We start from the raw sequence: 25,270 nt of genomic DNA on the forward strand, positions 1-25,270 counted from the left end.
GAAGACAAAAATCAAGAAAAGGTAATTACAAGAAATAAAGAAACATACTTGTATACCACAGATAGTTATTCAAGTATGTAGGCCAAGTTTCACACTCACATTATCAGAACCTCTGAGAGGTAAAGTTTCGACCGACCTGGAATAATTATGGTGCTCATAAGCGCGTAAAATAAGGGACTGGGAACACAAATCGTTATGCAAAAGAACAGCGAGGATTTTTTTCCCCGCAAATAGAATAAAACGTTGCTGTACGAACAGGAAAGACAATTCCGGATTTAAAACAATACCTATCAATAATCATTTACGAACCTTACTCATATCCAACGGATTAACAAGTCCAACCAGCTCCATTCCTTTAAACCATTCTTCTGCATTTCGGTATACGAATTTGGCAGCTGACACTGCGCACCTGCCATCAAATTACTTTCATTCCGCCAAAATCGACCGAATTTTTCCGCTGAAAAAAATACACATTCCTCAAATTAAAATTTCGCGATTTTCACTAACTGTTCGGCGTATCTTGAAAAAACACGATAAATAACGCACATTTAATTTAGTTTGCCATAGAAAACAGCAAAAATTCGCAAAAAAAAATCAACTCTTAACTTCGTACCAAAATCCACAGGATGTACTTAACTTACTTAACTTACAGTTTACACTGTACACTCTAACGTCACGAACGCACAGTTTGAGTTTACTAATGTCTACTACTACACTACTACTATTGATAAAGTGATGTACGATCGGTAGGCAAAGCGATATTCTCCCCCCCCCCCCTCCAACGATTCACAAGATAAGAAAAACCAGTCGCTTATCGTAGGCATGTTATCGGCGTCAAACACGAATCTCAAAAACTCACCACAGTAACCACTGAAACCAAAAAAACAAACTTCTTGCTTTTTTCTTGCCCTGCTTTCAAACATGAACTTTTGTACCCCTCCTCATATTCACGGAAAGATGATCTTTGTTCTTTGCTACCGATTCCCCCTCAAAAAAGTATTTTTTCGAAAATTTATGGATTAAGTCATGTTATTTGGGGAGGGAGAAGGACGTATCATCACAAATGCCATTTTAGTCTACAAATTCAAAATTAATTGAATTATGCTGAACATCAGTGACGTTTACAGGATGAAATCACAGGAGGGAGTTTATATTTATTTTTATTTGTGATGGAGGGAGAGGAGAGCAAAACCAGATGTTTCGAAATGAAAAATCGACATTTCAGGTATTTTTTCGAAAACCCTCTATAGTGAATGATTATTTTATCGAAACGAAGGTAAAAATACTGCTGAAACGAAAATTTTTCAAACGAATTGGTCCAAATAACGAAAAAACGATAATTTTGTATGTTTTACCTATTTTAAATTTTCACCCGAGCACAATAGTATCATAAAATATAAATTTTGAACAGCTAGTGGTTCAGCTGAGGAAATATGAAAAATTCGCACTTTTCAAATGGTTTGGGTATTACGAGATAAAAATCAGCGTCTGCTATTGCAGTTGTGATCGAGTAGGTAGTATGTACGACGTACGTGAAAGTACATATGATTAGGACAGCACTGATGCACCCTAAATTGTGCAATATTATTGAACCAGACATCAAAGCTGCGTTGACTGATAACGAGCAGAAGCTACATTCCAGATTTAATGAAAATCCGTTCAGCCAATCCATGTACGTTTGAATGTAACTTGAAACATTTTTTTTTACCAAAGTGACTAAAAAAAAAGCCGATTAGCCACCAATAAATTCGCAAATTTTCATCGTACAAACAAAAATTGTCCATGAAAGCTTCACGTTCACGCGGTCCTTTTGACGTAGAAGTACACAATCGAAAGTGAAGGGATGATTTTGACGGTTATGAAAAATCAACAAACTTGAATACCCCTTAAGCGGTGACTTGATTTTATGCTGACATCGTTTAGGAAACCTCCGGGTGCTGACATGAACCCGGAGGTTTCCTCAGTTAAGTCAGCTCTCAAGGGATACGTTAGATCAGACATTCATTTTGTCACTTGTTTTTTGGGGGTACACGAAAGAGTAGAATTTTGGGCACAAATATTGCGTTGGGTGACATCTATCAATAGAAACTTATGCACCATGTCCCAACTCCCAAGTAAAACCAAAAGACGATAGGTAGGTGCCTTTTTGGGCACGATTTTGGCAGCATTTTAATCAAATTTTAAATCAAGTTTCATAAGTTTTGATCATCATTCATAGACTTTGTTATATATTTTCGTGTTTTTATATAATTTCAACTATTTTTGTCATTCATATATGTGCATACTTAATGACATCCAAACCAAAATCGTCAAACAGTAGGTCATGACAAGATCGGCCAAAAAATACCGTTTGCCGAAATTGTCAACAAATTACTTTTTTTTTAGCTAAAATTGTCAGATAGTCAATTTTCGGCGAATTGACGAAACGTTGTGAAAAGTCCTGCGTAGGTCTTCAAGAATATTTATGGAAAGTCCCATAAACGTAACTTACAAGGGAACTACCTGAACCGGCAGAAACGAAAATGAATGAATCAAAGCTAGATCGAAAGGAGACCACCTCAGGACCCCAAATCCAAAATTTGAAGTGCTGAAGTTGATTTCTAGATTTTTGGTGAATTTTTGAAAATTGAAAAATCCGAAAAATTATTAATTAATACCAAAAATAGAAAATATTGATGAAAAATGGAATTTTCTCGGGAAGTGGCTCAGATGGTGTCCCTAACTCATTTACGGCTATCGAACTTCGTAAAACCTCAATTCCAGTCATTCTGGAGCCTCCAGCGATTTTTTATCATTTCTCCAGAATCTTGAAATTGCTGTGGAACGGCTAAAAATAAACTTTAGCACAAATAACTTTATTTGGGGCCTATGTGGGTTGCCTTTAACCATTTTTTGCGGTTGTCGCGAAAATCGGCGTCTGCCGGTTCAGATGTGTGTTTTTGACCACTGGAAAAAATGACAAAATTTGAAAATGTTGAATATTCCATCTTTTGCGATGCTACCTATCCGAAATCGAGCTCTGACCTATTCTCAACGTTCCGAATAGGTGAAACCTCCATTTCGACCATTCTAGAGCCTCCAGCGATTTTTTATCATTTCTCCAGAAACTTGAAATTGCAAAATTGCTGTGGAACGGCTAAAAATAAACTTTAGCACAAATAACTTTACTTGGGGCCTATGTGGGATTTTCGACGTTCCGAATAGGCAAAACCTCCATTTCAACCATTCTGGAGCATCCATTAAAATTTTCAAATTTTGTCATTTTTTTCCAGTGGCCAAAAATATACATCTGAACCGGCAGACGCCGATTTTCGCGACAACCGCAAAAAATGGTTAAAGGCAACCCACATAGGCCCCAAATAAAGTTATTTGTGCTAAAGTTTATTTTTAGCCGTTCCACAGCAATTTCAAGATTCTGGAGAAATGATAAAAAATCGCTGGAGGCTCCAGAATGACTGGAATTGAGGTTTTACGAAGTTCGATAGCCGTAAATGAGTTAGGGACACCATCTGAGCCACTTCCCGAGAAAATTCCATTTTTCATCAATATTTTCTATTTTTGGTATTAATTAATAATTTTTCGGATTTTTCAATTTTCAAAAATTCACCAAAAATCTAGAAATCAACTTCAGCACTTCAAATTTTGGATTTGGGGTCCTGAGGTGGTCTCCTTTCGAACTAGCTTTGATTCGTTCATTTTCGTTTCTGCCGGTTCAGGTAGTTCCCTTGTTAGCCCTTGAGCGCTGACTTAAGCAAATGCTGACATCGCTGAGGAAACCTCCGAGTCCAACGCGGAGGTTTCCTCAGTTATGTCAGCTCAGGCTCTGAAGAGTGTAAATGAAAATTATTTAAACTGATCGTAAAATGTCTAGAAAATATTTTCAAAATTATTTTAAAAATATGAAAATTTTTTTCGAAAATTACGAAAAAATTGAATCAGAAAACTATCACGAAAACATTAAGGAGTATTCATCAGAGTTGAAGAGAAGAGAAGAGAAGAGAAGAGTATATTACAATTTCGGCTCGGCGAGTCAAATATTATGTCCGTTTTTGGTTAAACCTTTTTTGCATAGTTCATTTTTTTAAAAGAGAATGCTTTCTTTTGCAAATATATCGAAAACTGAACCTCGTAGAAAAAAACTAAAGACATTATGTCGATTGGAAATTTATTTCATTTTCGGCCCAGGTAAACATAGAGCATTTTCGTAGCATGCACAGAGGGCGGAAAACTTATACTTTCGTAGCGTGTATAATGAAAAACAGTTTTCCCGTTCAAAACTTTTTCTTCTCTTTTGTGTAACACATGTATAAAATGATAGAAAAGTGTGAATGCTTAAAACATGTTTCAAACTACGTTAAACGAGTTGAAAACGCAAAAACAAATTTAAAACAAAATCCACAATTTTAGTGATGTGATAAGTCAACTTTTCAACCCTGCAACTTTGGTCAGAGAGAAGAAACGGAAAACGCTGTAGCCCGAGCGATGTGAGGTGGTAGTGGAGGCAAATAAGAAAAGAAAAAAACATTTTTGGCTACCCAAGCTTTTATGATGAAAAATTGTCAGGGGTGGTCCCACGAATAATTCCTGAGAACTACCACCCCACAGACCCCCGGCTAATTATTTTATGGGGGGTTGAACCCCCCCAAAATTGGTTTTTTGCAGTTTTATTCTCAGGGGTTGATTTTACGTCAAAAATAGCTTTAGTTTTGTGTTCTGCGTCAAATTTCCGATCTATTGATATATCAACTGTCTTTCTGCCCCTGAGGGGGGTGGAGCTGGAACCATTCGAATGTGAGGGGTTTTCTAAAAAACTCCAAAATGCTATCGGCGCATAAGAGGGGTTAAATGGCCGCCGAGAGCGTTCGGGTTGATACTAGCATGGAAGGTGGGTACTATCGAGAAACTACCACGTGAAAAATTTCAGATCCACACCACCTCCCCTTTTTGGGGAACCCCCCTTTTCTGAAATTTCAATAGCACTTTTCTCAGCCCCATTCCAACCGATTTTGAATATTTTTCAGCATGTAATGTATACCCTTGGTAGGAATCCCCACAAAAATTTTCAACCCCCTCCCCTCATATTTACCTCTCAAAATAGCGTTTTTCAACTTATTTTATGTTTCTTAACAATAGTAAAAATTGAGGGGTCTAAGTGCTTTGGAAGGGGCTAGATGAGTGTAGCAAAAAATCTGACGTCATATTCGTGCTCAGCGGTATCGAATCATAAGACAACGACACCCTACTTATTAATATCTAGTTATTTTCCCCAAAATTCCCATTTTACCCCCAAACCTCGCAAAGACACATTTTACGCCGTTTTGAGGGGTAAATATGAGGGGAGGGGGTTGAAAATTTTTGTGGGGATACCTACCAAGAGTATACATTACATACTGAAAAATTTTCAAAATCGGCCAAAATGGAACTCAGAAAAGTGCTATTGAAATTTCAGAAAAGGGGGGTTCCCCAGAAAGGGGAGGTGGTGTGGATCTGAAATTTTTCACGTGATAGTTTCTCGATAGTACCCACCTTCCATGCTAGTATCTACCCGAACGCTCTCGGCGGTCATTTAACCCCTCTTATGCGCCGATAGCATTTTGGAGTTTTTTAGAAAACCCCTCACATTCGAATGGTTCCAGCTCCACCCCCCTTAGGGGCAGAAAGGCAGTTGATATATCAATAGATCGGAAATTTGACGTAGAACACAAAACTAAAGCTATTTTTAACGTAAAATCAACCCCTGAGGATAAAACTGCAAAAAACCAATTTTGGGGGGTTCAACCCCCCATAAAAAAATTAGCCGGGGGTCTGTGGGGTGGTAGTTCTCAGGAATTATTCGGGGGACCATACCTGACAATTTTTCATCATAAAAGCTTGGGTAGCCAAAAATGTTTTTTTTATTCAAATATTATGCTAATTTGCCTCCACTATGGAGGACGAAAGCAGTGAAAAATTGATTGTAATTCGAAACGTACATCAATCTTGAATTATTTCAAAAGATGCAAAAATGTGGTTTTCATTGCTATATCATTTTCAGTTTTCAGGAAATTGTAAAGCTTCCTTTATAGTGGCGATAAGCTGGCAATAGAAAATTTCTACAGAAAATCGTGGAATTTTTTCAAACTCAATTTTAAGTACTTTTGAACCTCTAAACTAGTAAAATAATAACATTTCTTATAAATTCTGATGATTATTCACTTTAATAAAAAGTTTTCAATCTTCATCTCATTCATCACTTTTCTATGGAAAAGTTGAAAAATTTTGACTTTTCCATAGAAAATTGATAAAATTCCACAGCCAGTATAAATGCTTCCATTTGAATGTACACATTTGTCTTTTCTGTAGAAAAATTCCACGGCCACTATAAAGGAAGCTTAATAGGTATTAAAAACACACACACAATTTTAGCAAAAATTGGAAATTATTGTTTTCGAATAGCGGCGAAAAATAGGACATTTTTTGATACTTCAGCAGAAGTTGTGACCTCCTGACATCCAATAGCTTTTTCACATAATACTACCCCAAGAGGACTGACATAACTGTGGAAACCTCCGGGTTGTAACCCGGAGGCTTCCACAATGGTGTCAGTTTAAACATATGTCAGTCCTCTTGGATTAATGCAGGCCCGTAGCCAGCGTATAGGGTTAGCCGGGGCAGGCTGTTTGCCCCGGGTAGCAAAATCCAAAACATAAAAAAAACACGTTTGCCCCGACCAGCAACATCAGAAAAAAAAATCAGAAAGTGCAAAAACCCAACTCAACAACGTAAAATTATTTTCACGTTCATGAAATGGCTAAACCAGCATGAATTGCATTCTTGCATTTGATAGCTTGATGGCTCGCTCAATGAGTTCACTAAATTTAAAATCAAAAATTTGATAATTTAATAGAGCAGGAAAATAACGTAAAAAAGCGAGGACGAAAAGGAAAAAATTGGCACATAAATTTTTTCTTCGGGAATGTGTTCAGATGAACCCCCTGAACTACCAAAAAAAACCCGCGCCTTCTACCCCTGGAGCTAACTTTTTTAGGGGGCTAAAACCGGTTTCGATTCACGTTTTTTGCGATTTACTCGGAAAATATTAGGTTTACGATAAAAAATACCATGACAAAAAATGTTCCCCTTTAAATTCTCGACAATTTGATACTACGCTCGATACCCATATCTCAAAAGGGGTGTCTGAAAAAAGGGGTGGAAAGAGAAGGTGTTTCAAAAAAAGGCAGTTCAATAAATTGATCAAAGTTACCACTTTATATCATTCGTTTTCGCTCAAAATTTTTTTACAATGTCTACTCACTCAACTATTAATTACACCACCATTCATTGGTCTTCAATCCTCCCCGGGGGTTGGTGTGGGGTGCTTGATTTTTCAAGTAACACACAACTGAATCATATATTTGAAAAACGAATCTGGACAGGCGATGTGTCGTATAGTATGTTTTTGAGGTCGCTGAATACGAATACGAACTTATTTTTTGGGTCCAACCCCTCAAAGTCCCTCTGTGCCCCAAAAAGAGGGTTAAAATTTTGAAAAATCGTGAAAAGTCGAGTGATATATCGAATGGTATGTTTCCGAGGTCGCTGAGTACGAATATGAACTTACTTTTTGGGTCCCACCCCCTAATGTCTCTATGTTCTCCAAAAAAGGATCAAATTTTGAAAAATCATGAAATGTCGTGTGATTCATCAAATCGTATGTTTCGGGATTCTATTTTGAAATATTTTATCAATTTATGAGTTTTTCCAACAAAAAAAAAACGATATAAATAATCAATTCCATTAAAATTTCCAAAATTAATAATCCGAGTGGCATATACCTAAGCGAAATTTACAAATAGAAATTAGTTGGATGGTTATACATTTTATTTCGACGAAATTCGACAAAACTGTAAAAGTCTCAGTTCTATTTTATTTTCTGTTAAAAAGTAATCAACAACTGGTAGGTGAGTGAACGTTTTAAAAACAAATCTTGAGATGTGAAATGTTTTCTTTGCAAAATGAGCGTTCAAACTTTTTGAATAGCAATCCCGGTATAATACCCGCTTGGTAATACCTCTACCTCGGCCCTCCTCCCTCCGAAAGTTACTCCAATTAGTGTTTTTGAGATGAATTTTCAGAATTATTTCTAAAATAATGGTGAGAATCTTTAAAAAAAAAGATCACACCATGTTTTGTCGTTAACTTTTTTGGGACGGAGAACCATTGTGCTTTGGATTCTAAAAATTTGTGTTCAGCAATCTTGAAAACATACTATTCGATATACTCGTATTACATGATTTTCAGCGACTTTTCAAAATTTTATCCTCTTTAGAAGGGCGTAAATGGATTTTGAAGAACTCTCAGCAGAAAATGAGTTCATATTCGTATTCAGCGACCTCGAAAACATACGATTTGATGAATCACACGACATTTCATGATTTTTCAAAATTTGATCCTTTTTTGGGGAACATAGAGACATTAGGGGGTGGGACCCAAAAAGTAAGTTCATATTCGTACTCAGCGACCTCGGAAACATACCATTTGATATATCACTCGACTTTTTGATGATTTTTTGAAATTTTAGCCCCCTTGATGGGGCACAGAAGAACATTGGGGGGTGGGACCCAAAAAGTAAGTTCATATTCGTACTCAGCGACCTCGGAAACATACCATTCGATATATCACTCGACTTTTCACGATTTTTCAAAATTTTAACCCCCTTTTTGGGGCACAGAGGGGCTTTGAGGGGTTGGACCCAAAAAATAAGTTCGTATTCGTATTCAGCGACCTCAAAAACATACTATTCGATACATCGCATGTCCAGATTCGTTTTTCAAATATATGATTCAGTTGTGTGTTACTTGAAAAATCAAGCACCCCACACCAACCCCCGGGGAGGATTGAAGACCAATCAATGGTGGTGTAATTAATAGTTGAGTGAGTAGACATTGTAAAAAAATTTTGAGCGAAAACGAATGATATAAAGTGGTAACTTTGATAAATTTATTGAACTGCCTTTTTTTGAAACACCTTCTCTTTCCACCCCTTTTTTCAGACACCCCTTTTGAGATATGGGTATCGAGCGTAGTATCAAATTGTCGAGAATTTAAAGGGGAACATTTTTTGTCATGGTATTTTATCGTAAACCTAATATTTTCCGAGTAAATCGCAAAAAAACGTGAATCGAAACCGGTTTTAGCCCCCCAAAAAAGTTAGCTCCAGGGGTAGAAGGCGCGGGTTTTTTTTGGTAGTTCAGGGGGTTCATCTGAACACATTCCCGAAGAAAAAATTCATGTGCCAATTTTTTCCTTTTTAAACCCGCTATTTGCCCGCTCTATAAGTAAAAATGAGTAATTTGTGAAGATAAGAAATCCAGTACATCTTTTTGCAATTTTTTTCGAAAAGTGAGATTTCCACTTTGTGCAATTTATGGCAGTTTTACGTGAAAAATTGAGACTTTTGTACTGCGAAAAGGCTAAAATTTTCAGCAATAGGGAAGACTTATGGACATTTTTTAGGAAAAAATGAAAATTTTTGTAATTTTTGCGAAAAACCGAGAATTTTGACCATTTTAAGCAAGAAGCAAGATTGACTATTTTTGAGGAAAAGCACGAATTTTTGGCAATCATTGGCCAAAAAAAGGATTATTTTTTTCGTAACCTCGTTTGAAAATGGGAGAAATTTCTTGGTCATTGACATTTTTTTTGAGCAAAAAAGCGGAATATTTTAGGTAATTTTTAGGAAGGGGAAATGGATACTTCTTGAATTCTTTTACCAAAAAGTAACAATTTTTTGCAAGAAATGAGGCTATTTTTGGAAATGTTGACAAAAGGTGAGATTTTTAGCTATTTTTGGCGATAAAAGTGTATGTTCATTGTTCAAGTATAGGTTAACTTTCTCAGATTATTCACTTATGAATATTACTAGGTAGCATTTTTTTCTCATCAAGATAGATACAAAAATTGAATTTTTGAAATTAAAAAAAAAATATTTTGAGAAACCAAAAAATGTGATCAAGTACGAGTCCTGAGCGAGGGCAAAAGTTTGTTTTGAGAAGTAAAGTTTTTTCAGGTGAAAAGCGCGTTTTTTGGCTTAACATTTCTTTAAAAATTTGAATGATAAGCATATTTTTTCAATGTTGTTTGGACGTGAGTCAAATTTGACTATTTTACCTTATGAAAAAATTAAAACAGAAACAGTCACTGCTGAAGAATTATGTACTACGAGATTTTCACAGTAAATTGCGCCAATTACAGCTGTGTATTAGCCTCAAACGCAGCATTATGCATTATGTATAATCTTTTTCTGAAATACACACTCATTTTGTTCATTTCTTTTCAAAAAGTTGTTTTGAAATAACAGATGTTTGAAGGGGGGGGGGGGGGTTAAAAGGGGTATGTTTCATAGATGTTTGAGCCTCAAAAAGTGCTGCCCCAGCTAATAGTTCCTTCGCCCCAGCTACAGCCAGATTCTGGCTACGGGCCTGGATTAATGTATAAGTAGGCATCACTCATGTTGTAAAATCAATTTCCTTAAGCTAACCTACATTTTTCTTTCAATTTCAGATACCGGAACACTTATGAACACGTTTTCTAGGATGAAATTCGACGCTCAACATTTTTTGTTCCCTACATTTTTCACATATTTCGCATAATTTTGCAAAAAAACGCGAAAAACGCGTATTTTTCAGATTTTTTTGCCAATATGAGCCTTTTGCAGGCAAAATTTCAATTTCATGGATTAGTAGGAAGATAGTACTTGTAAAAAGACACATTTTGGCGAAAACTGCTTTTGTGTAGTACCCTTCAGTTCGGAGCTGTGGCGCTTCAAAGTTTTCTTTTGTCAATTTTACCCCCACCACTACGATACAAAATTTTGAAAAAAAGCATGTCGATATGTCCACTGTTCCCCTACACATTCCGTGTGGTACCAGAATCCCCCCCCTACTCATGGATACCGAATTTTTCGCGCTAAAAACGCGTTTTTTTGGCTATACTGACCAAGAGGGGTGGGTTGGGGGGCGGAAATTCCGGTCGAAAATTTTTATTGGAGGTACCCAACAATAATCCATCATAGGGCCATTTCACCTATCTTAACCGGGAATACCCTTTAAAGCAGTATGTATCAAATTTTTCGAAATTTTACAGATGATCTCTTTTTTCAACACTTAAAAGTTGACTTAAACTTAAGTCCCGTAATCGTTGACATGGCGGCTCTAGCCGCCATGTCTTCAAAAAAATTCAGGCTGGCGGCTGTCAGCCGCCATGTCAACGATTACGTGTTAAATTACGAGCACTGATAAAACATTTAGTTGGTATCATAACAGCTGTGTCGATAACAATAATTTCCATCCAACACACGCTAACGTTTCCAAGAATTATTCTAGCAATTCGACTTTCGAGTTAGCAGTGAAGGATTGTTCGGCGACTGACTGGCGCCGATATCCTCGAACGGTTGGTTGAAGTGAAGCGCTGTTGCCAGAAGCCAGATGTAAGATTTGTCAGTTTTTGGCAAAAATCAAAGCATTCGGGTGATGAAAAAATGGATCCTTTTTTGGGAATTTTTTATTTGTACAACTACACTATCGCGTATTCCATTTCTGACTAATTCAAAAAATAAAAAGTCATCGCAGTTGCGAGTACGTGCGATTGCGTCAAAAGCGCGCGTATTCCTTGCAGTGTAACTTGTTCCTTCGACTTTGACTGCAGTTGACCTCAAATCTGCGCCGTTCCTCAAAAATTCCAATCACTGCATTTTTTTTTCGTGTTCGTTTCCTTATACTTTACTGCTGTTGAGTCTGGTTGTGCAGCCTAAATTTTTGGATGCAATTTTTAAAACGCGTTCTCAATATGGTATTTTTCGACCCAAAATCTTCAGAAAAAATTACCCAAAAATGACGAAAAAACAAAACAAAACTCAACGAAAATTTCAACAGCAGTTTTTTCAAAAAGCACAGAAAATAACATCGAAATTCGAATAAAAACCAGTTTGAAAAAAAAACTAGCAAAAGCTCAAAACAGATAATTATCAACATTTCGAAAGTGAACTATATTCGTAGATCAAAATGCAAAAAGAAAGCATGAAAAAAAATTGGATTCCGGAAACATAATGGAAACCACTGACAAAATTGCAAAATTGAAAGAAGAGGGGGAAGTCTATGTAAACTGGGAGGAACGAAATTTAATCTTTTATTCAAAATCTTATCAAAAAATCAAATCGCAAAATAGCAGAAATGTTGACATGAGCGAGGATTTGACGAAAAAAAAATTATTCGAGTGTTGAGTAATAATAAGTGAACAATGATTTGTAAAAAGAATTCCATAAATGAATCGGTGAGAACAGAAAGGGGCTAAGTCCATTTTCGCAGTTTTCAGGAATAACAAAAAACTGATTTATTCGGAAATCTAAAATTTCGAAAACTTCACAAAAATTTACACAAAAAAAAACAAAAATTCTTTGAAAATTGGCTACAAATTTGGAAAATAAAATCCATGAGAATTCAAAAGAATAAAACTTGAAAAAAGACGTTGGATTAATTTTTGTCTTGTAAAAACATCGTTGCTTTTATCATCGTAATTTCGTTCTTTTTTTCCCTTCAAAGGTTTGAAATGGTGCGTAATTTTGAATATTACATTTACAACTTTACCTAACAGTGAGTGAGTCACTCAAATTTTCACGTCCATGCTTGTAAAATATACACAAGTTATTTCTTATTACACGGAGACAATATTCAGAAAAACATAAAAAATTGACCCACCCCGTACTTGACCTTCATAACATACATATTTTCGAAACACGCGTAACAAAACCCGATAGCTGCTATCAATGCAAAAAAAATTCTAAATAACCAATGATTATTCAATCCCACATATCCTACAGAATATGACTTTGATATTTTATAGTTTTATTTTTTTCGAAACTTATACCTACTAGCGAATTCCATCGATGGAAAACGTATGGTAATACATAAGTAGTTAGATGGGTAAGAATTCCAATACGACCATAGCAGTTTTCCGAAAGACGTTTGATCTTGTTGCGAATTTTCGCAGGGTTATATCGCATCTCGGGAGTAATAAGGTCACATCTCAAAAAAATTGATTTTGATGTTTTTACATTTTTGGGGTCTATTTGACCCCCCTCAACCAAAAATTACACTTTGAGTTGGGTACATTATCTAGATCTTGTGAAAAACGCAAATGGCCTAACTCAAAATCTCAACAACATTGCAAGTTGTTTGGAGTTATAAGGGTACATCTCAGAATACTCCACCTTTTTTGAGCAAATTTTGTATGTACAAAGTGTTAACAAATAGTTTTGATTGTTTTGAATGTTTGTCAGTTAGAAATAGTCACAAGGAGTGCATTTTTTATTGGTTTGTACCAAATGGAAATTTTTTTAAAAATTGATAACTTTTCAGAAAAATGAATTTGCACATATCATGAAATTTTAGTTTTTTGAGAAAAACTCAAAAACTAAGCACTCTAAAAAAAAACTAACGACATTACGTCGATTGGAAATTTAATTCTCTACAACTTTGAGATCATGGAAATTTTTTTTGGACGCTTCCTTTCGCCTCCACATCAACTTTAATGAAAGGTTATAACTCAAAATGTTTTCCAAACATTGAAATATTTCCTCTTTAAGATTTTATTTTTCAAAGTGTTCTTATGCTAAATGAAGGTAGGATACCAGATCTTTAAAATGAGGTGCTATTCATTCCTCACAATTAATTATAAGTTGATAAAAATAATGAATCAAGTTTTTTAAAAAAAAGAAAATCACTCTCCTGTAAAACTTCACTTTTTTAGATGTGACCTTATTACTCCCGAGGTGCGATATCCTATCGTTAAGTTGGTCATTAAAACCTCTACAGGATTGCTATTTTGTGACTGAAATTTAAGAAAAAAATCAAGAAAAAGTAATTACAAGAAATAAAAAAACATACTCAGGGGTGGATGGGGCACTTTAAAGTTACTGGGATTTGGCGCCGGTGCTGATGCGACGCCAGGTTTTTTGGGGCGAAGATTGGGGGAAGGGGGGGGATTGTGACAAAGAAAAAAGATCATGTATTTTTTTTTTTTTTTGAATTATTTTACCTTGCATATTTTAGCCAATGTTGTCATTTTGAGGGGGGCAAAAAATTACAAATTCGTCAACTTTTGATGGGAAAAAACGAAAAAGTTGCTGATTGTTTTTTTAAATTGAACAATTTGACGAAATTGAAATGAGTGTATTAGATTTATTTACTAAATTAAATTAGAATTTGTATGCTGAATTAAATCAACCTAAGTATGTATGTATTCGTAAAAGGATAAACAAAATTTTGAAAAATTTAGAGTTTAATAACTAAAAAAAGATGTACTTGCACCTAATTGAGTCGAATAAGTTGAATAAAATGGGTATGAAACGGTGAACATTTTGCCAGAGCGGAGCGAGGGCAAAAATTTTGGAAAATCCCAACTTGAAAGGTGTAAAAAAATGTTATTTTCGTTACTGAACCGGCAAACTTTGGAGCGGATATCACCTTGGGTCCTACTTTCGAAAGAAATACAAATTGGACCGAGCGAAGCGAGGGCGAAAGCTTTTGAACATTTTCATTTCGAGATGCCTAAAAACGAGGTTTTTTAAATGCAAGTAAGTAGTTTATTTTTTGGTTTTTTAAATTTTAGAAATACAATGATGTTTTTTTAGGAAGTTGATTTTGAAAAAGGAAACAGAACAAGCTCGAGCGAGGACGAAAGCTCTTGCAAATTTGTATTTCGAGGAGAGTCATAAAAACGATGTTTTTTCAATGTGAGGATGAAGAGTTTATTTTTCGACTTTAGAACTTGATTTTTTGGGAGAAATTTTCATCTTGATGCTGAAAAACAAAATAAAACAAGCCCGAGCGAAGCGAGGGCAAAAGCTTTCAAAAATTTGTGTTTCAAGAAGTAAAAAATAATGTTTGTACACTTTCGGCGCTGCTGCGGCGCCGAATTCGAGTCAAAATCAGCGTAAAAATTGGCACCGAAATCCAATTTTTACCGGGATTTTCCCCGGTTCCCCTTATGGCCCATCCGCCCCTGAACATACTTGTACTACAAATAGTTATTCAAGTTATCAAGTAGGTACGTACGCAAAGTTTCACACTCACATTTTTAGAACCTGTGAGCGGTGAAGTATCGACCAACTTCCAATAATGCTGCTCATTAGCCCATAAAATAAGGGAGGGAGTGGGAACACAAATCGTAATGCAAAAAGCGAATTACATGATATGCTGAAATGTCGTGCTTTTTGATGTTTTTGAAAGAAATTTCAATTCCCACCTCTTTTCGCTATTTTGTGCTGCATAATACAATTTTGCGTTTTTTGCACCGGCACCAACCCTACAATTTTATAACTTCCAATTTCAAAGCAAAGAGAGGGCAAAAGCTTCAGAAAATTAATAATAATTCAAGAAGTATAAGACCATTATTTCCTATTTTAATCCTTTTTTGTTCACTTTTCAATTTGGACAAATTAACCCTTTGGAGGTTCTCTGGGTTTTCGGGTTAGAAAATTGAAGTGCCTTCATGAGTGTGATAGGGTACCTTGCCCAATTGGCCAAACCACAAAAAAGTCGAGCTTTTGATGAAAAGTTTTATTGGAAAATGAAAGTTTCCAAAAAGCACACATGTGACATTTCCGAAAAAAAATTGAATATATGCAGAATTTTTTTTGAAAAAATGAACCAAAAACATGTGTCAAAAACATTGAACAAAAGCACTCTATCAAAAAATAAAATGAAAATTGAATTGGAAAAAAATAAAAAAACAAGGTTGAAAAAAAGTCATCTGGCAGTTCACAAATTCAGCTAGAATCAAATCTTGTTGGCAAAAATGCCTTTGTTTAAAGCATGAAGAGAAGAAAAATGTATGCCGCTAAGAGAAGATTTTTTATCAAGTCATAAAATCTTTTCGGAAATCGAGCCGAAATATGGGACAAAATTTAGCAAAATTGCAATCTTTCTGGTAGGTGGTAACTAATTATAAAAACATTTCCGCCTTTATTCACGAGATGTAGCATAGAATTTTCTTTCATTTTGAGAAAAAATGAGTATTTTATCACTTAATTGAATATTGGAATATGAAGAAGAACATAGAGAGAAATAGTGAGCAAAAACACAAATCCACAGCGTAAACAAAAATGAAAGACTGAACTCGTAGATGAATTTGGATTTTTATTTACTATTTTTACTATTTATCTTCATCTTCATCTTCATATTCCAATACTCCAATAAGTGATAAAATACTCATTTTTTCCCAAAATGAAAGAAAATTCTATGCTACATCTCGTGAATAAAGGCGGAAATGTTTTTATAATTAGTTACCACCTACCAGAAAGCTTGCAATTTTGCTAAATTTTGTCCCATATTTCGGCTCGATTTCCGAAAAGATTTTATGACTTGATAAAAAATCCTCTCTTAGCGGCATAGATTTTTCTTCTCTTCATGCTTTAAACAAAGGCATTTTTGCCAACAAGATTTGATTCTCGCTGAATTTGTGAACTGCCAGATGACTTTTTTTCAACCTTGTTTTTTTATTTTTTTCCAATTCAATTTTCATTTTATTTTTTGATAGAGTGCTTTTGTTCAATGTTTTTGACACATGTTTTTGGTTCATTTTTTCAAAAAAAATTCTGCATATATTCAATTTTTTTTCGGAAATGTCACATGTGTGCTTTTTGGAAACTTTCATTTTCCAATAAAACTTTTCATCAAAAGCTCGACTTTTTTGTGGTTTGGCCAATTGGGCAAGGTACCCTATCACACTCATTAAGGCACTTCGATTTTCTAACCCAAAAACCTAGAGAACCTCCAAATGGTTAAAGATTTGTGAAGTATTTGTGTACAAAGTATTTTTTAATTCCGATCAAAATTATTTAAAAAAACTATACAAATGAACCCATTAATGAATTTTTTCATTTTTTCACTACCTTTTTGACCTGTTAGATACCGACACCCTCTCGAATCGAAGATTCTGATACACGTTTTAATTTTAACAAGTGCAAACTTGTTGAAATTGATAATTTAGTAGATACTTTCCTATGTATAACCCCTAAGAGAGCGCTAAATAAAAAACAAGTACATGATTTCAAAAATCAACCAAGTAGCATTTGACCCATAAGACATTTGACCCATGAAATTATCAGCACACGTTGCTCAAACTGAGTAGCTACTTTGTACTAACATAGCTATCACGTGTTTTTTAATAAGAGTGACTTCGATAAGTAAATAATTATTAAAGATTCACATAAATTTGAACATTCTGTTATTGTAACATAGCTATCTATCAGAAGTAATGGCGTTGCAGTTGGAGGAATTAATTTTCCAGCACCCATTGATTGGTAAGTTTTATTTTACTTAAACATATGATGAACTGAAGTATGTACTCAGTTCATAAGTAAATACATCTACATGTACTGAATTTTTTGTTTTGTAATTTCAGCTCATCTACCACCAGAAAATTATGATGCGGTCATTGTCGATCTCGCTGTCGTCGCTGATCTATATTTATGGATTGGGCACTGTACGCAACATTATAATATATTTGACGGAATTGATCCGAACACTTATATCGTAATTCGTAAGTACCCAGCATATTATGGTGTAGTTTCACTTCTCTCCTCATCACAAAATTTAAATTATTCTCATTTCAGGTGTACAGAATATACGAGTTGTTCTGATCCCGCTGAATAATCTCAATTCCGAAATAGTTTTTTACTTCAATTGGTAATAAATTACTCGAAATAACTATGTACATACGTATGTTAAAATTTAAAATAAAAGAGTGTATAAATGGTTTTAATTTCTTGCTAAATTTGTTGGACTTGAGTTCTGTGGCTGTGAGTTCATTGTCCAAATCATCAAGCGCCGGAGTCTTATCTTTAGAATGAGACCTTTCCCAGCTTGATTCATAAATTCAAATCAATCTTATGTTAAATTAAGGAAGGTCATGTCACTTAAAGTTCCGTCCAACGTACATAAGTCAAGCCGAATTTTTGAACGTCAAAAATGTTTATCCGATTGATTTCATCGAAAATGAACAGAAATTGATGCGGATGAGATCATTAATGTGCAAAATGTTCATGAAGGTGCCACAAGTTCTGAATTGGTCGAATTATAAAGTATAAATTGTCTTTCAATTTATATCCCCTCCCCCAGAATCATGGAAAAAATTACAAATAAGAAACACAATTTCAAAATATTGAACCAATTATCATCGGTATTTTAAAATATCAGCTTTATTTTCAAATTTCTCAATTTTTTTACGTCTGATGTTCATCTTTTTGCTCAATAAAACCAAAAAAAAATCAAAATAATCACCTTTGGGAAAACATACACGAAAAATGAGTAAAAAAAATCAAAAAATTGGATTTAGAAAAAAAAAGAAAAAAAATCACGGACATTTATGACTACTCTACGCACCCACCCCCAAGTAGCCTTGAAAAAATCCGTTACGCTTCAAAAATTCAGTAACGAGGTAAAAGCGCATATTTTTAAAATTTCTAACCGTCTTAGTCGACATTTACGAGGTTTCTTTTAATTTGATGTAGAATTCGTTTATCGTTTTACGATTTTTTTTTGAATTTGATGTGGAATTTGTTTATCGTTTTGAATTTTTGTTCAACGAATTATCGTTCACGTTCAAAGTATTTATAGATTTCATTTTGCATGGTAAGTACCTTTCATTAGATGTGTTCTTTTTACACGGATTTTGGCAGATTTTCGAGAATCTGGATTTTGCCATACTTAGAATTCATGAGAATCTGCTATGGTAGTAGCTTCTGAAATTGGATTTTACTTGAAAAAATAAGACTTTTGAGGTTTTTAAAGTTGACGAATAGAAAATCACTAAAGTGTTGAAATAGAAATTTTAAAAAACGGCCAAAATCCAGATTTCTCGAGAATCTGCTGTGGTAGCAGCTTTTGAAAATGGATTTCGGATTTTACTTGAAAAAATAAGACTTTTGAGGTTTTTAAAGTTGACGAATAGAAAATCACTAAAGTGTTGAAATAGAAATTTTAAAAAACGGCCAAAATCCAGATTTCTCGAGAATCTGCTGTGGTAGCAGCTTTTGAAAATGGATTTCGGATTTTACTTGGAAAAAGAAGACTTTTGAGGTTTTTAAAGTTGATGAATAGAATCTATAAAGTGTTGAAATAGAAATTTAAAAAAACGGCCAAAAAAATCCATCTCGAGAATCTGCGGTGGTAGCAGCTTTTGAAAATGGATTTTGGATTTTACTTGAAAAAAGAAGACTTTTGAGGTTTTTAAAGTTGATGAATGGAATCTATAGTGTTAAAATAGAGATTTTAAAAAACGTCCAAAATACAGATTCACGAAAATCTGCCAAAATCCGAGTAAAAAGGAACACAAATCATCTATATTCAAAAAACCTACGACGGTTTTAAAACAAACATGTAATTTGAAATCGAGTTTTTTGAAATCTCTTCGACAATAACCATCGCTGCGTTCGGAAATATTTTCTCGGTTTTAGGAATGATAATTTCAAATAATAACGCAAACTGATGTAAATTCTCATATCTTATGCAATTTTGATCGATAAATGCAGTGGTGAAAACCAAATCGAAAATTTTCACAAAATTGCAGGCAAATATAAATCAGCATACTGATGAAACCGTTTATGAAATTTCAAACGGATTTTTTTTTGAAAAGAAGAACTACTTTTTTCTTCAACCAAATTTTCAAAAAGCTGTCAACCTCCCCCCCCCCCCCGTTTACAGACACACACGAAAATTAAAACACCCAACTTTATCGCAGGAAAATTCTCAAAAAATTAAATTGAAATAAATTTAATTATCTGAATGAGTAAGTACATACCTTTGAATGAATCGAGCTACTGGCACAAGCCGATTGGAAAAAATTGCCCCAAAAAATGAAAATTTCAAAAAATGCCCGAAAAATAAAAATTCAAAAATGATAAGAAAAACGTTCACCCGAAAATTAACTTTGATTATTTTAAAAAAACACAACACCACCACACCACCGAAGTCCGAAAGAATAAATAATAAGCAGCGCAAAAAAATTGCCCAAAAAATAAAAATTTCGAAATTATTGGAGAAACGAATGAAACGATTAACCGAAAATCAACTTTACAAAAACAGAACACCACCGAAGCTAATTCGGAACGAATAAACTGAGCATGTACACGAAGCAGTGGCGCAGCCGTTTATTTACCCACTAACCCAGTAGATGTAAATCAATCCCTCCTTTCCTAAATATATTTTCTGCTTCGTAATTGTAAACACCAGATGCGCAAACACCTCTATACACACACACACACAATCAAAAATAAAAACACACTAATCGACAGGCGACTGACAGACGACAGTAAACAAAACCCAAAGAGGTCATTGCGAGTGAAAATTAAATAGACTTTGTTTTTTTTTATTCATTACCTCAGTTTTGGCCTCACCTTACAAAAATCTGGCCAACGCCATCCGTGGGAGGGGGACTCTCAAAAAGATGAATTTGGACACATGGTCGGAACCACAAGTGTGTAATTTGTTCACTAAATTTCAGCTTTCCTGGAGACCTAGGTACTTACTCTTAATAATTTTTCAGTATCCTGCTCGAAATCTTCAAAAAACTGCATAATTTTTTCTAATCTTGGTGAAAATACTTGCAAGGGGGCCTCTTAAGTCACTGTCAGTACCGATTTTGCCCACTTTTTACCATTTGTCTGTTGAATATCCATAAAAAGTTATCTTCAAGGTTTCAAAGTGGGCAATGGGCAACTCTTTGAAATAAAACATGTGCAAGAGCTTACATAATTTTTCTAATTTTATTTCGGAATTCAAAAACTCACTCTCTTCACAATTTTTAAAAATTCAGTAGAGTATGTACCGACTTTGTTCAAATTTCGAAACTATTTTGAATTACATAATTTAAAACCTCGTAGGACCTAGGATTGTTGGGAAAATGTGGAAATTTTAAAGGTAGCGCATGTAGCCCTTTCAATTTGAAATCTGTATATACCTAGGTAGGTGAGTACATCAAAAAAATTGGTCCTTTTTGTATGGGGTCATTCCGCGCTAAATCGGCTGATTTTGCATGAGGGGTCCTTGATTTTTTTCAAAATCAGATCATGTTTAGTTGACAAATTGCGGGGACGGAATTTTTTTTCAAATGTTCGTCTACACATTGGTAAAAGAATATCTCAAAATTGCAAAAATTTACATTTTTCAGGTTTCTGATGGTATTTTTGTAATAAGTGCCAAACTTGTGATTTTTCTTCTCGAAAATGAAAAAAAATGTCAGTCCAATTTTTTGATATGTTATTGTGATTGTACAAGAAAAGGACTAAAACTGAGAATTTTTTCAGAATTTTCACTCTCGGACATCGTGGTTATATTTAAATTATAAGTTTTTAAATAGGTTTTTTTTCATGTTTCTGAAAGTGGCAACACAGATTTTGACATCATTCGTCGATTACCCTCTCAAAGTACTACAATTTGAAAAAAAGTTGAAAATTCATCTCACACTGATACCAAGTATTATGTAGATGTGCTGAGTAAGGATTTGGGATGCCCTTCCGTGCCCGATTTCAGCCCTCTCCACCAATCTGTATTTCAGCCCTAAAATTCCATTATTTTGAAATTCAAAATTCGGAACCTCCATTTAAAAATCTGAATAAATTACTATAAAGAGGTATATTTGCACGTAAAATACGATCTCAACGTATCCTAAAGGATACAGAAGCCCCAAATTTTTATCAAAATTTTTAAAAAAGTGAACAGTGAAGTAGATAGGACATAGATTACAACTAATTCGAAAACGATGAAAGTTTAAAACTGGGATTTTTCTTGGTCGCCAGCGAAACTAGGGCATAAACATTCAAAAATTCGCGTTTCGGGAGCTAAAAACAATTTTTTGAAAAATTTTGTCAATTTCTTTTGATGCTCGTACACAATTTTCCCCCAAAAGGTGTAATCTTGTAAGTGAAAAAGCTCGAAAAGGTAACCAAAAGGTGATTGAAAAGTGACCAAAAAAAAAAAAAAACACACAAAAGAAAAACAGAATAAACACGAATTACGAATTGAAATGTATGTAATCTTGAAATGTTGAACTATTTCGACACTTTTTGATCATTGTTTGGCAGCAAAGTAAAGAATTTGGAAATTTTCGACAAAAAAAGCACTTCTTGGAAAAATAAAAACGAGATTGACGTTTCTGGCAAAAAGCGAGATATTTGGACAATTTTTTTTTTTTTTAAAGTAAAGATTCAAAATTTTCCGCCAGTCAGCCACTGTCCAATTACCTATATAGCTTATCAAGAAGCAAGAACGCGTCTACAATTTTTTTTTCAAGCTTACAAATACATATAGGTAGAACACATTATCTACAAATAAATTAGAGAATCGTCTCAACAAACCAACACATCATTCAAAGGAAATAAATGTGACTGTGGAAAAACTTACCTAATAGTTGAGTTAAAAAATGCGCACTTCTTGAGATATTATCACGACTAGTCAATTCATACTTTTTTCATTCCATAAGCCTGCAAACACAAACGAACAATAATTAATAAATACAATACTTATATATTTTGTTTCAGATGGCGGATGATGAAGTCATTCTAATAGAAAGTACTAGGGGGCACCGGTATTTGTTCGAAGGTTATGAATATACAATCAAGGATAATTTGGCTTATGGGGGGAAACGACTGAAGTGCCGGTATAAACCATGCGGAGTCACCAGTATGTTTAAAAACATTTGAGAACCACCCCACTTCACCCAAACTTATTTTCGATGACATTTCAAAATTTTTTATTTTTCAGTGAATATTGACGCAAATTTTCGAGTTACCAGACGGTCTCATCCCCATACGCACGCGGTGGAGAACGCCATGACCAACTCGGCTGTAGTAGAGGCATGGACAACGCTTCGACGCGCTGTTCGCGCATCCCCCGAAAGCAACAGCGTCATATTTAACAGAGTTATGAATGGGTAAGTTTCATCCGCCCGCTGCCGCCAATAAAACAAAAAAAATTTATTAATTCTGATACTTACATGTTTAATTTCTTGACAGGCGCCCTGATGCAGTTTTGCAGAGGATGAATTTAGAGTCGATGAGGCGGTCGATGGACAGATGGAGGTTAACAGTGGTCCCGCCGCCGCCTGCAACTGTGAGGCAATTCGGGGAATTATTGCGAACCAACCAGGCATATCACGGTCTAATCACCCGGCCCAACGGCAATTCCCTCGTTGTAGAAAGCGTGGGACAGCACTCCGTCCTGTTTGTGTCTCCGGAACTTCGACAGTGGGTACCCCATCTGCAAAAAAATAAGTAGAATAATTTTAATTGGTAATTTACGAAATGTTTTAATTTTGCAGCCTATTGACGCAGCACAATACGACCTTTAGTATTGATGGTACGTTCCGGTCATGCCCGAACATTCCGGAGGCCACACAGTTACTGGTGATTATGGCCTCCGCGTTCGGAACGATGTACATGGTTGCCTGGGCTGTGATGAGGCGGCGTAATACCATCTGCTATGTGGAGGTATTCAGGGCATTGCAGCGGGTAGTGCAGAATATGCTTCCACGCATAGTAATTACCGACTTCGAGCTGGCATTACAGCGAGCTGTGCGCATTGTTTGGCCACTAGCACAATTATTGGGATGTTATTTTCACTACGTGCAGGCGCTGAGGCGAAATCGCGCAGCGCACGGACTCACCACCGCCATTGTGCAAGCCAATCCAGTGCTTCGCAGGATCTACGAAATGGCCACCGCGCTCCCTCTGCTCCCCGCAGACGATATCCCCCTGGGATTCTCCATACTGCGGGAGTATGTGAGAGAATCGCAGTCGCCGGAAGCGCAAAGCTTTTACCAATACTTACGGGCGTATTGGTTTCCCCGTGAGTACACACACAAGTAATATACGTATTGTGTAGAATATTGCTATTAATACATTCTGTTCACAGGACGTGCACTACTTTCTGTATATGGTCAACCAAGAAGGACGAACAACGAAATGGAAGCACTCAATAGGCGCCTACCGGAGCAGATGACGGTACGGCAGCACCGTCCCAGTTACGATACTTTTCTGAGTAAGTGGACACACCACCATCGTCATGTAGGTAGGTATTGAGTGATATTTATTAGGCTATAAAACATTTTCAGACGGAATGATGGAGGTGAGCAATGCCCAGTATGGGAGATACCTGCGAGCCGGGCAAGCGCAGCAAGTTCGTTGGCCGGCAGACAGACGACAAGAAGCGCATGAGCGTGACTTGACCCGTGCTTGGGATGAGTATGACAGGGGCGTTAGAACTGCCGAAGAAGTGCTCCGATTTTTAGGCCACCATGCGCCTGATGTAGCAGCGCCAGAGGCAGATGCGGCGAGGGACAACGCGCGAGAGCGAGGTTTGTAATCATTACAAGAAATTATTATTTTTTTCTTAGAATCGAAACTAATTCTTTTTTTACCGACTACCAGAGGAAGACCCCGTGGCAGCTGTAGACGGACACGACGTAATCGAAGTAATAAATATAGAGCTGGATTGGGGTAAGTGTTTCCAAGTAATACACGACTGTTTTCGTTATTGTTACTTACTTAGTTTCTATTGCAGATGATGAACCGGTGATCCGTCAATTCGCAGATGACGACGCAGATATACCGCCACCTCCTGCATTGCCACTCCTACACGGGGGAAATCCTCCACCTGGTGGCGACGGTGACAACGCCGATGCTCAGGGTGACGCTGGTCAAGTGCGCGGTGGTGCCAGAGGAGCGCGCGGCGGTAACAGAAGAGCGCGCGGCGCTAGAGGTGCCCGCGGTGGCGGCGCTAGAGGTGCCCGCGGTGGCGGCGCTAGAGGTGCCCGCGGTGGCGGCGCTAGAGGTGCCCGCGGTGGCGGCGCTGAACAAGCGCGAGGTGGCGGCGCACGCGGTGCTAGAGGTGCGCGAGGCGGCGGCGCTGAACAAGCGCGAGGCGGCGGTGCACGCGGCGCTAGAGGTGCGCGAGGCGGCGGCGCTGAACAAGCGCGAGGCGGCGGCGGCGCTAGAAGACCGAGAGGAAGCAGAGCTGGACGAGCACGTGGTCGCGCTGGTCATCTACCGTCTCCGTTCAATTTCATTGATGACAGGCTGAACGAACAGCAGGTGGATGATCCAGATTCGGATGAAGATCTGTTTCTGGTTCACGTAGAGGAGGTGGATGATTCAGATTCGGATCAAGATCTGGTTCACGAAATTGCTGCTCCTGTTCAACAAATCATAGGTAAAATACATTGTTATTAATAAAAAT

At 36.2% G+C, this 25,270-nt stretch overlaps 1 protein-coding gene and 1 long non-coding RNA gene across 2 annotated transcripts in view; one reads left to right on the forward strand and one right to left on the reverse strand.

Annotated features, from left to right (window-relative positions):
* LOC135831704 (uncharacterized) overlaps window positions 1-25,270 on the reverse strand; it is a 27,964-nt gene continuing 2,694 nt past the window's right edge. Inside the window, exons 7-10 of the long non-coding RNA XR_010556221.1 lie at window positions 23,379-25,225; window positions 23,031-23,293; window positions 22,439-22,518; window positions 1-457 (exon numbers count right to left, since the gene is read on the reverse strand). This is a non-coding gene — a long non-coding RNA (uncharacterized LOC135831704). The remainder of the gene's footprint in view (window positions 458-22,438; window positions 22,519-23,030; window positions 23,294-23,378; window positions 25,226-25,270) is intronic.
* The window catches only part of LOC135831698 (uncharacterized), a 5,705-nt gene continuing 3,880 nt past the window's right edge, over window positions 23,446-25,270 (forward strand). The window contains exons 1-5 of the mRNA XM_065344375.1: window positions 23,446-23,881; window positions 23,948-24,073; window positions 24,147-24,389; window positions 24,463-24,531; window positions 24,596-25,243. Of these exons, the coding sequence (XP_065200447.1) occupies window positions 23,446-23,881; window positions 23,948-24,073; window positions 24,147-24,389; window positions 24,463-24,531; window positions 24,596-25,243 (1,522 nt within the window). The remainder of the gene's footprint in view (window positions 23,882-23,947; window positions 24,074-24,146; window positions 24,390-24,462; window positions 24,532-24,595; window positions 25,244-25,270) is intronic.

The sequence above is a fragment of the Planococcus citri genome, chromosome 1 (assembly GCF_950023065.1).
Source record: "Planococcus citri chromosome 1, ihPlaCitr1.1, whole genome shotgun sequence".
Classification (NCBI taxonomy): Eukaryota; Metazoa; Arthropoda; class Insecta; order Hemiptera; family Pseudococcidae; genus Planococcus; species Planococcus citri.